The 12,896-nt window shown below is 43.7% G+C and overlaps 1 protein-coding gene across 1 annotated transcript; it reads right to left on the minus strand.

Moving 5' to 3' along the window:
- Nucleotides 1-8,738: 8,738 nt before the first annotated feature.
- Nucleotides 8,739-10,050, minus strand: LOC118255586 (myosin heavy chain, skeletal muscle, adult-like). The gene is made up of 4 exons (XM_035561903.1): nt 9,844-10,050; nt 9,613-9,756; nt 9,364-9,520; nt 8,739-9,046 (listed from the first exon to the last, which is right to left on the minus strand). The coding sequence occupies exons 1-4, from the start codon at nt 10,048-10,050 to the stop codon at nt 8,739-8,741; spliced, it is 816 nt and encodes a 271-aa protein (XP_035417796.1).
- Nucleotides 10,051-12,896: the final 2,846 nt, after the last annotated feature.

A 12,896-nucleotide genomic window follows, 5' to 3' on the forward strand; every position in this document is an offset into this window, starting at 1 on the left:
ATTGAAATGCAGCAAAAATCTGTGTTTTTTTAATTTTATTTTATTTTCTGATAATTTCTGTAGTTTATTTTGTGCTTTTACTGAGCAGAGAGAGAGGATCACCTCCATTGACCTGTTGGCAACTCTATAGTCCTAAAGCAGCTCAGTATGCTTGGTTTTCTCTTCTGCAAGGGCACCTGGCTGGCTCATGTTGAACTTGTCCACCAGGACTGCCAGGTTCCTCTCTGTAAAACTTGATTCCAGCTGCCTGATCCTCAGCCTGTGCTTAGGCATGTGTTTATTCCTTTTTGGGAGCAGGACCTTGCACTTCCCTTTATTCAAGTTCCAGTCAGACCTTGTCTCCATCCTCCTGTCAGGGTCCCTATCACCCACTGCTCCCAATTTTGCATTTTCAGCAAACTTGCTGAGGGTTCATTCTGTCCCATCATCCTGGTCACTAATAATGATGCTAAATGCTATTGAACCTACATTTCCTGGCCCTGTATTTCCTCTAGAGTGTTGTTTACAGTTTTCTCAGTTGTGTCCAGGCTTCTTGTTAAATTAGGAGGCCCCAAACAAATGCTGGTACCACAGGGATATCACTAGATATCGTGGGACTATCCAGAGTTGATGTTAATGCTTCTTTCATGTTGAACATCAGGATATCACCCTGCCTGCCAATCTAAAACAGCCTCCAGTTAGTTTCCATCTTTACAATGTAATTTTCTACTGTCAGAGAATATCATGTCTTCGAGTGTGTAATAACACAAGTAAAATTTTAAAACAGAAGCCTGTCAGACAGAAGCTTCATTAACTATGACCATTGTGAAAAACCGCTCAGGCGGCAATTCCCCCCTGTGCCCCCGTGCTTTTTTTCCCCAGTGGTATCAGAGACCTGGTTTAAATACTGTTTCAAATAAATTAAAGAGGTATTGAAAATGATCCTAATGTTAACAAAGCCAGGTGTGCATTCTTGGGAAGAATGGATTTCAGAGAATCATTTATATGTTAATGAAGCTAAGTACGTACTCCTGGGAGGGATGAATTCCTTAAGTTTCTTTTGAACTCTCACAGTTGACACTGTGGTGGGACCTGTAGGAGTGGCGTATCCCATCTTTTCTTATCTGGGAGATAGATTGCTAGTTTTTGGTTGAATGGAATGTTCCTTTTGTTAGGATGAACTTCTGAGACCTCTCAAATCTTAAATATTAATATTTTTTTTCCACCACACTGCTCTTTGTGTTCTTAGGATCTTTATCCCTCTCATCTCAGTCTGTGGCATGGCATAATCATGGCTTTCCTCCCTGGAAATATTAAACCTTTATCAACTACTGTCAAATGAATAGTTTAGAGGAGATACATGATATTCTTTACACGGCCATGCAGAGGTGATGGAGAAATTTGTCAAGAATTTTTTTGTCAATTTTGTCAGTGTCAGCATGTCTCACAGTTTTGCTCCAATTTGATTCTGTATACAGACATGATACTTAGCTCCCAGAATGCAATGTGGAGTAAACCAGCTAGTTCTCTCCACCAGGTAGCTATTGCACAATGTGATAACTACTTCACCCCAGGGTCTGTTCCAGTGGGACAATAAAGTTACAGAATAGACTATCACAGCCATTAGTCAGAAAGAAAAAGTGTTCCTACACAAGTGGATGTGATTATGAGCACAAATACAGAATAACATCTGAAATTTACAACAGCAGTGCATTCAACCTTGTGAATCCATATGCCATGTCAAATCAAGATTCAGCTACACAATGTAGAGGGACAGTCCTGAAAGAGCCAACAATGTCTTGATACAAAAAGAAAAACAAGTAGGGTCCTGCAAACAATTAAATTTCTGTGAATCCTGTTTCCATCTCTTATGGCTGGCCTCCACTAGTGCTGGAAGTAAAACACAGAACAGACAAAAAAAGTAGTTGATTGAAAGCTGTCTCTGGATATAGAATATCCTGTACAGCTATGTGGTGTGAGCAAGACACTGGAGTGCTGACATTCTCTGCGTAGGAGTAGGGAATTAGGTATGCTGAAATAGATCCTTCCTGCAAAGATGATCTGTCAGCTGCCTCAGTCTGCCAGCTCCAAAGATACGACTTACCCTCCTCCACGCTGAGGGGGCCAGGAAAAAGAAGTGGTAATTTCAGCAGTTCAGATAAAATAAAATTGAATATCTCAAAATTTTCAGTTTGTGGTATGCCATTACAAGAGCCCCAGAACATAACTCCCCGCTTTTCATGTTGGTAGGGCAGTAACAGTTACATTTCAAGTGGAATAACTGATTTGAACAATGCATTGTTCTGAAAGAAGCATTTACTCATACTCAATACAAGCTCTGTGGTGTTTTATCTTCAGCCAATAGTATCCTGATTTTAAGGTAACACGTTATTTTGTCAGTGAAATGAACTAGAAAACTGCCTACAATTTGTTTATGTGGCTCAAACTAGTGGTATCTTACTAATCTGTGACACCTTCACTTCTTTCAGCCCTTTACACTGATTCAATTAAATTGTCACTTTGGGGGAAAAACAAAACAACAACAAAAACAGAAACAACAAGCGCTCCTTTGTGCAATGGTTGAAACTGCACAGCTCTTCAGACCTGGGAATTCATAGCTGATTGACATGACTGGAGATGTTACACTGCCAAGTGCTATTGTTTCAGTTCTTAGCAGTTTCATGGATGTTGACAATAGAAGAAACTCTGCTACTCTGATTAGGTCATTACAATAGAGATTGCAGCTTTTGTCAAGCAGCAGAGCTCTTGTGCCATGATAAGCTACTGAAATGTATGTTCAGGTCCTCCACATAGGTAAGGAAAGGACACCCGACTACAGTCTTACCTGAAATAGTAATGAGGAGAAAGGCTTTTTTTTCCACCACTAGATCTGATCTCAAGGATTTCAAGGTGTTACTGCTGATTCTATTTACTAAATCAGAAGGGGGGAAAAAGAAGGAAAACGGAAAGAGAATCATAATCCATTAAAGGCTTAAGTAACCTTTTTTCTTCAGATATTTGATTTCAGACAATAGGAAAAGCTGATAGAAGGGGTAAGTTTGAGAGAATAATTTAAAAACACAAGTAAAGACAATAATTGTTTATAATAGCAAAAATAACCATAATGGACCCAGAAAAGTCAGTATTACTGTAATATTTGCAAGAAACCAGCAAAGGTTAATGTAATGTAGTTACAGTGCAATAATGTGTGCAGGCCCTTGTATGCCCATAGTAATACTTTGTGTAAACTGTAAAATTCTCACTGAGGCATTTTGGTGTTTGGTATCTAGCTTATATTAAACTCTCTTTGTTTAATGTATTCAGTTTTTTTTTTTTTCCTTCTCCAGTTTTTCTGATGTTATTGCTGAACTCCTGGAGCTTCCCTCTTGGGCTCTTTGTCCCAGTCTGTAAACTCTGATCCTGTCCTTGACTGGGGTGATCTGGAGATTCTCTACTCTTCCCACAGTCTAAGTGGGACCAGTTCTGAGTGGGTAATGTTAATCATTGCCCATGCTGTATCTTTTCTGGTCTGACTAGCATCTCTGCTTCTAGCAAAACAGTAACTTCTAGTCTTACCCATGCTGTTTACTTATCTGGATTTGGGTCCTGGCCATCTTCCATCTCCATCAGCTTTGATTAAAAGAAAATTGCTTTGCATTGTTATAGTTGGGCAGGATATCTGTAATCAGCTCAGTACACATTACACCACTGCATTACCTAGGTCAATCCATACCAAGTGGTGATTATTCATTGTTAATTGTTTGTCAAGTTTGCCAGGAAGAGAGGAGTTTGAGTTTGAGCCTGAAAGAATGCAGCAACATTTCTCTCTTCATGATCTCAAGATGTATACATAGCAGGTGTCCCAAGACAGGTGGCAGCTCTAACCAACTGCAAGTTGGCACAGCAAAGCAGCATTAGGATTTGTCTCTCTGGTTTGTCTGAACGGATTCTTCTGATGACTTGTCATTACCAGACCAATACCATAACCTATAGCATTTACTTTGATTCAGATTAATCATTTGCCTCATTGCTGCTCATTGTTGTATTCAGTTTTCAAAGTACTGGCCGTCAGTTCTTTCTCGCTCTCTTATTTCCTCCTACTCCAACCATCATGGTGTCCCCTGCTCTCTTTGAACATTAGAATTAGGTTGATATTTTATTTGTGTGAAAATGTTTTCTATCTGGGGGGGGTTGTAAAAGAGATTGTGCCTTCTCTAGTGCTGGCTTGGACTTTGAAATGGGCTGGTGATGTTCTTTCATAACCAGGATGAGGAAAAGACTTCTGGAGGGTGCAGCTGAGGACAGAAGAATTGCTCATTTAATATTTTTATCCAAAAATTTCCACTGCTTTTGGGTACAGCAGGAGACATAAAAAGATTTGAAGAACGTCAGTCAAAAGATTGGCAAATGTGTTAAAGGAACAGATGCCCTCAGAAACAGTGTCTATTCATGCTATATGCATTTGCCCAGACACTTCAGGATAAAAGGGCAGTAACAGGAGTGAGAGAAAGAAAATAAGGAGAGAACACAGCAGCAGCTGGTACTAATTAGTAGTCTGTACAGAAACAGGCACTGGGATTGGAGTGGAGGAGAAAGCTACTGTATGTGAGAAAGTAGCTGCAGTGTTGATTGGTTATCTTTCCAAGGTGTCTCTTCTTCTAGGCAGCCCCTTCAAACTCGACATGATATCTCTCCAGACCATCTTCCATACTATCTCTTCATCTTTTCTCTCTCTCCCTCTAGAAACAGGCCATGGAGAGCTCCCATTAGATACGGACTGTATAAAACCTCCCTTTAGAGATTGTGCACAAAATCATTTGCCTAAAGGTCTTTTAGGATGAGGCCTTATACGTTTTCTTGGGCAGAATAAAAAAAATGGTAGTAAATTCTGGTGGGTGTGATGCCTCTTCAGCCCCATGTACTTAACATCCATTTGTTGTTTTAACTTTCTTCCATTAAATACTGCACAACACATGCTTGAAAACATTATTCTGTTCTGGAAATAGGTTTAGAACAGCCAAATACATTAAATACATTAGCCATATCAGACCTACTTTGTAGCAAGGCAAAAAAAAAAAAAAAAAAAAAAAAAAAGTGGCCTGCTGGCCTGCCCTGTGGAAGTGTGGTCATTTTACTCGGGTGGGCTGCCGAGCTCCACCACAGCCTCTCTTTCTCTCCCCCTCCTCAAAGGGTAGAGGGGAGAAAATACGATGCAAAGGGCTCAAGGGTTGAGATAAGGACGGGGAGATCGCTCAACAATTATTGTAATGGGCAAAACAGACTCAGAGCAGGGAGACTGAGATTTATTGCCTATTAGTAACAAGCTAGAGAAGTGAGAAACAAAGGGAAGAAACCAAAAATGCCTTCCCCCCATCCACCCTCTCCCACCTCCTCCCCCTGAGTGGTGCAGGGGAATGGGGGAGTGGGGGTTGTGGTCAGTCTATAACACTTTGTCTTCGATGCTCCTTCTCGGTCACTCTCTTCCCCTACTCCAACGTGGGGTCCCTCGCTGAACTGATGTGGTGTGGCCAGCAGACAGCAGCTCTTCAAGATGCTCCAGATATGGGTCTATACCACGGGGTCCATCCATCAGGAGCACACTGCTCCAATCTGGGTCCCCCATGGGCAGCAGCTCCTGCCAGGTCACCTGCTCCTGCATGGGCTCCTCTCCACGGGCTACAGCTCCGGCCCAGAATCTGCTCCGATGGGGGTCCTCCACAGGCCACAGCCTCCATCAGTGCAGTTCCGCCTGCTCCACCGTGGTCTCCTCCGTGGGCTGCAGCATGGAAACCCCCGGAGCCAGCAGGCTGGGGGTGGGCAAGTTTTTTTTTTCTTTCCAGCATAGTTTCTTCTTCCCCTCTTCTTGTAAGGAGGGGAAATGAAAGAGCAATTGTGGAGTTCAGCTGCTCAGCAAGGTAAAACCACCACAAGGAGCTGTGCAGATTCACCACAAGCTGCTTGAAAACCCCTTCCTTCTGTCTTTGGCCACCTATTAATTTCGCTTAATTTACTTACTTCTTGCATAGGATGATTCAGTGATCCAACCACTCCCTATCCTCTCTCCTTGTCCTCTCCTGATTTTACAGACCTCATCTTACCCCGTGGCTGTCTCTTCTCAGCCTTGAAGGGCCTGAGGCGGACTAGGCATTTTCAAGTGCTGAAGGACATTTCAGATGCTTGTGCCAGATGACATTGAATGTTCTTTCCAGTGGAAGGGACCCATTCAAGGGTGCTGGAAAATATCTCTCATTCAGACTCATGTGTATGTTGGAGTAGATGAAAAAGTTGCTAGCCTCCCTACTGCACATTAAATGTATGAGGATCTCCTCAAAATGTACTTGCCTATACTGGGGGAACCTGATGGAGCCTGATTTGTCATAAAAATCTCTCAGCTCAGCAATTCCAATACAAACATGCCTCTGAGGACCCCAGCTGAAGTGCCTATTTTTATGCTTATTGATATCACTGTTCCCTGGGGTCAGGTTTCAGAAGAAAGAATCTAATTTTTCGCTGACATTGTAAAATTTGAGGGGGAGGTTAGACATCTCTGAGGAGTAAGTGAAGCATTTGGTTCCACCAGCTGCACAGGGAATATGATCTGGGCCAAGTATAACAACTCTCAATGTATAAATCTCTGGATTTATACATTTGTTTTAGATGTTAGAAGTTAATTTAAAATGATGATTCTATTTACACCCATACACTCAAGGATGCCTACCCTACACCATTTATGGTATTACAATGTTTCTCCTCTGGGTTTGCCATGCCATTGCTGTGCAGTCTGAAGCCTTCTTGGGAGGTAATCTTGGGATGAATGTAAGATGGAATAGTTTTTCTTCAAAGAAATATGGATGCCGTTCATAGAATCATAGAATCATAGAATCATAGACTGTCTTGAGTTGGAAGAGACCCACTAGGATCATCGAGTCCAACTCCTGGCTCCACACAGGACAACCCAAAAATCAAACCATATGTCTGAGAACATTTTTCAAAAACTTCTTGAAGTTTGTCAGGCTCGGTGCTGTGACCACTGCCATCGGGAACCTGTTTCAGTGTCTGACCACTCTCTTGGTGAAGAACCTTTTCGTAACATCCAACCTGAACTGCCCCTGATACAGCTCCATGCTCTTCCCTCAGGTCCTATTGCTGGTCACCAGAGAAAAGCAATCAGTGCCTCCCCTCTGCTCCCCTTTGTGAGGAAGCTGTAGTCCACGATGAGGCCTCCCTTCAGTCTCCTCTTCTCTAGGCTGAACAAGTGACGTCAGCTGCTCCTCATACATCTTACCCTCTAGACCCTTGACCATCTTTGTAGCCCACTCTCTAATAGTTTTAAATCCTCATTATATTGTGGTGCCCAAAACTGTCCGTGGAACTCGAGTTGAAGCTGCACCAGTGCAGAGTATAGTGGGACAATCCCTTCCCTCGACCAGATAGCAATGCTGTGTCTGATGCTCACTAGGATACAACTGGCCCTTTTGGCTTCCAGGGCACATGGTTGACTTATATTCCACTTGCCATCGACCAGAACCCCCAGAACCCTTTCTGCAGAGCTGCTCTCCAGCCTTTCATCGCCCATTCTGTACATATATCCAGGGTTGCCCCATTCCCAGGTGCAAAATCTGGCACCTTCTCTTAGTAAGCTTCATATTGCTGGTGATTGCCCAGCCCTCTTGGGTGTCAAGACCTCTCTGAAAGGCTTCTCTACTCTCAAAAGAGTCAACAGCTTCTCCCAGTGTCATCAGCAAATTTACTTAGTATTCACTGATGTCCTTCATCCATGTAATTTATGAAAACATTAAAGAGAACTGGCTCTAAAATGGAATCCTGTAGAATGCCACTAGTGACTGGCTGGCAGCCTGATGTAACCTCATCTACTATAACCCTTTGAGCCTGACCCATTGTATTATGTATTTGTCTAGCTGTATGATGGACATGATGTCCAGAAGGATACTGTGAGAAACAGTATCAAAAGCTTTGCTGAAATCCAAAAAGATTATATCAACTGGCTTCCCTTGGTCAGATAGGTGGGTGATCTTGTCATAAATAGAAATTAAGTTCATTAAGCAGGACTTTCCATCTGTGTTGGCTATGACCTACTGCTGCATTGTCTTTCAGGTGTTTTTCAGTAACTCCCAGTATAGTCTTCTCCATAATTTTATCAGGTACTGAAGTGAGACAGACAGGCCTGTAACTACTGAGGTCTTCTTTCTTGCCCTTCTTGAAAATTGGAACACCTTTGCCAGTTTCCAGTTGACTGGGACCTCCCCGGATTCCCAAGGTGGTTGAAAAATAATTGAGAAGTCTTGTGATGACATCAGAAAGCTTTTTGTGTTCCTTGGGATGAATCCCATGGGGCTACATAGACTTATATGCATCCAGGTGGAGCATCAAGTCCCACACATGTTGACCATGATCATGTTCACTCTTTTCTTCTGTTTCATCATCTCAGTTCTCACTTATTGCCAAGCAAATGAAACAACATTTGTACCTCTGTATAGTAAGAAAAGAGATCGTTTTGTGCAAGACTGTAAAAGTTTTCCTCTCCTTATTTGATAAAATTGTTATTTTATTTAGAGTGCATGGTTGCTTTTGCACTGGGAGATGGAATCATTTCCTCCTTTGGCAGCAGAAGTGAGACAGTGAAACAGAAAAAGTTTGCGTATATATAGCTGGACTATCACTTCAGAGAGTCATAGAATCACAGAATGGTTAAGGTTGGAAGAGACCTCTGGAGGTTATCTTGTCCAATCCCCTGCTGCTCAAACAGAGCCATCTAGAATAGGTTGCCCAAGACCATGTCTAGACTGCTTTTGAATATCTCCAAGGAGGGAGACCCCACCTCCAGACACCTCTGTCAGTACTGTCACCTGCACAATGAAAAAGTACTTCCTGATGTTCAGATGGAACCTCATGTGTTTCAGCTTGTGGCCATTGTCTCCTTTCCTGTCCCTGGGCACCACTGAAAAGAGCTTGGCTCTGCCCTTTTTGCATTCTCCCTTCAGGTATTTGTAGACATTTATAAGATCATCCCTGACTTCTCCACACTGAACAGTCCCATCTCTCTCAGCTATTCCACATAAGAGAGGTACTCCAGTTCGTTCAACATCTTCATGGCCCTTCAAGGGACTCTCTCCAGTATGTCCATGTCTCTCTTGTAATGGGGAGCCCAGGACTGCCCACAGTACTCCAGGAATGGTGTCACCAGTGCTGAGTAGAGGAGAAAGATCACCTCCCACAACCTGCTGGTAATGCTTTGCCTAATGGAGCCCAGGATACCTTTAGCCTTCTTTGTGGAAAGAGAACATTGCTGGCACATGCTGAAGAGAATTCTCCCTTCAGAGAACTTCATGGAACAATCACTCTAAGACAGCTGAAGTCACTCACCAGTCAGCATGAACTGATAGGCATTGTCAGAGATGGAGAAGATGTGTGGAGGGGCCTCCTGGCGCTTTTTGCCTCGGTAGGCCAACACCACCTCCGGGTTGTACACCGGCAGCCACTTGTAGGCGTTGACGGTGACACAGAAGAGACCCGAGTAGGTCTGTGAGGAAGGGAGACAGCACGTTGGCTTCTGCTCAGCCTGGCACAGCAGGCCTTCCAGCTACCCAAAGGAAGACAGCTGCTGGTACTTATGTAGATCATCCAGGCTGCGTAACGCTCTTTGAGGTTGTACAGCACAGCGGATTCATGGAGGTGGGTCATCATGGCCATGTCCTCGATTTTATCATACTTGGGAGGGCTCATGGAGAAAACCTGATCATCCTTCACGGTCAGAGTCTGCCAATGCAAAGAGAGATCCATGCATGTCAACTAAGAGCCCAGGGTGGAATTAAATGCAGTTTGTTAATCTTTCCTTTTACTCACTTCTCCTGCTTCAGTCTTGACAGTGACCTTTCCTGCTTCTTTGCTCTGGATTGTGCTTTTCACATAGGATTCTTTAGCATGCACCACAAAGACTGATGCCTTGGCATCGAAAGGCTTGTTCTGGGCCTCGATTCTCTCCTTTTCTGACTTTTGGAGGTAGGGAGCCACCTTCCCAAAGGTAACCATCTCAGCATCTGGAGAAGCCATGTCCATACTTCACTGAAAACACCTCAGCAGAAGGCTCTAATGGGGAGAAATAATATGGCACTGAATATTTACATCTTCTGCAAGATTGGAAAAACTTTTATATCCTGTGCCTTGGTTTCTCTTCATACTGTAACAATTGGAATATGTAACATAACCTAACTGAAGACCCTAATATTTATCTTGATTTGGAAAACAAGAGGTTATAATTGATGTAGTCTCAGCCTTCAGACTTCTAGGAGAGCAACATTCAATCACCTTTCATAACTGCAGATTTGGTGCTTTAAGACTCGTGTTCAACTTGGTGCCCACCAAGGCCCCAAGGTTGTTTTCTGCAAAGCTGCTTTCTGGCTATGTACTCCCTGCATGTCTTGGTGCCTGGAATTGTCCCTCCCCAGGTCAGAATCTGGCACATTTCCTTGTTGAACTTCATGAGCTTCCAGTAAGCCATTTTCTCCGGGTTGTCCATCTCTCCAAGGTCCCTCTGGATGGCATCATGACCCTTCAGTGTATCCACTACTCCTCCCAGTTTTATGCTATCTGCAAACCTGCTGAGATGATCTTCCAGATTATTACTAGACATTAAACATATCTGGACCCGTTATTTACTCCTGAGGTACACTGCTAGTTTCTGGCCTCCAACTAGGCTTTGTGCCACTACCCTCTGGGCCATGCCATTCAACCAGTTTTGGTTCATCTCAATGTCTGCCCACCCAGGCCATAAATCAACAACTAATCTACAAGGATCTTATGGGGGACAGTGTAGAAGCCCTCACTGAATTCCAGGTAGACAATATCCACTGCTCTTCCCTCATCCATCAGGCTGGTTATTTCACTGTAGAAACCTATCAGGTTGGTCAAGCATGAACTTGCCTGTTCCCTATCTAATACAACAGGAGGGAGGTCTCCTGTGTGGCAACAGATTTCCTTAGGGAACCAGTATCATCATGTGTCAGGTACGTGAGAAATGGCTGCAGCAGCTTCCTCTGTCTACTCATTCTCCAATATCAGTGTTTTTCACAGGCAATAATTCAGTAAAATTGGGGGGGGGTGGGGGGTGGGGTGGAGGGAGGGAGTTTTATCCCCTATATCTAATTTTTACCATGGAAGATTTCACTTAAGATGAGGAGATAACTGAGAGTTTAGGGGTTAGGATTAAAGGGAGGGTAGGGGCTGGTGACGTTATAGTGGGGGTTCTGTTACAGGTCACCTGACCGGGAAAACCAAGAGGATGAGATCCTCTATAGACAGACAGGAGCAGCCTTATGTTCAGAAGGCTTGGTCTTCATGAGGGATTTCAACCACCTCGATATCTGTTGGACAGACGACACAGCAGGGCATAAGCAATCCAGAAGGTTCCTGAAATGCATTGATGTTAAATTCATTCTCCAAGTGATAGAGGAATCAATGAGGAGAGCTGCTATGCTGAACCTTGTTCTTACCAACAAGGAAGGGCTTGTGAGGAATTCGAAGTTCAAGGGCAGCCTTGTCTGCAGTGACCAAGAGATGGTAAAGTTCAGGATCCTTAGGGCAGCGAGGAGGCCACATAGCAAGCTCATAGCCCTGGACTTCAGGAGAGCAGACTTTGATTTCTTTAGGGTTCTGCTTGGTAGAGTACCATGGGAAAAAGTCCTGGAGGGGAAAGGGGCCCAAGAAATCTGTTTAATATTCAGGGATCAGCTCCTCCAAGCTCAAGATCAATGCATCCCAACAAAGAGGAACTCAGGCAAAAATGCCAGGAGGCCTGCATGGATGAGTAAGGAGCTCATCCATGAGCTTTTGTCCTGGACAAAGTCAAACACAAAAGGAAAGCCTCTAGAGGATGGAAGCAAGGACAGATAACCTGGGAGAGATACAGCAACATTGTCTGAGCAGCCAGGGATCCTGTTAGGAAAGCTTAAGTCCTGATAGAAAGTCTGGGCAGGGACAGCAAGAGCAACAAGAAAGGCTTCTAATAAGCATGCCAATGATAAAAGAAAGACTAGGGAAAATGTGAGCCCTCTGCTGAAGGAGACCTGGCTACCCAGAATATGGAGAAGACTGAGGTACTCAACTACTTTTTTGCCTCAGTCTTCACTACCCACACCACCTAACTCACAGAATCTAAAAGTGAAAACTGAGAGAATGAGGTATCACTCACTGCAAGAAAATATTAGGTTTGAGACCATCTAAGGAACCAGAATGTGCACAAGTTCATGGGACCTCATGAGATAAATCTGAGGGAACTGGAAGATAAAGTTAATCAGCCACTATCTATCATATTTGAGAAGTCATGGCAGTGAGGTGAAGTTCCCAGTGACCGGAAAAGGGAAAACATAACCCTGTTTTTAAAGAGGGAAAAGAGGAAGACCTGGGAAACTACAGGCCAGGCAGTCTCACTTTTGTGCCTGGCACAGAGATCATGATCAAGGAGGATCATAGTTCTCCAGAAACTATGCTAAGGCATGAGGAAAACAGAGGTGACTGGGGAGCCAAAACCACTTCACTAAGGACAAATCATGCCTGAAAAATTTGGTGGTCTTCTCTGATGGGATTACAGCATTGATGGATAAGGGAAGAGCAATTGATGTCATATACCTGGAATTATGCAAAGCATTTGACACCATCCCACAAGAAATCACAGAATCACAGAATCACAGAATTGTAGGGGTTGAAAGGGACCTCCAGAAATCATCAGGTCCAACCCCCCTGCCAAAGCAGGTTCCCTACAGCAAATTGAACAGGTAGGCGTCCAGATGGGTCTTGAATATCTCCAGAGAAAGGGACTCCACAACCTCCCTGAGCAGCCTGTTCCAGTGCTCCATCACCCCCACTGTGAAGAAGTTCTTTCTCATATCAGTGCGGAACTT

The sequence above is a fragment of the Cygnus atratus genome, chromosome 18, assembly GCF_013377495.2.
Source record: "Cygnus atratus isolate AKBS03 ecotype Queensland, Australia chromosome 18, CAtr_DNAZoo_HiC_assembly, whole genome shotgun sequence".
NCBI lineage: Eukaryota > Metazoa > Chordata > Aves > Anseriformes > Anatidae > Cygnus > Cygnus atratus.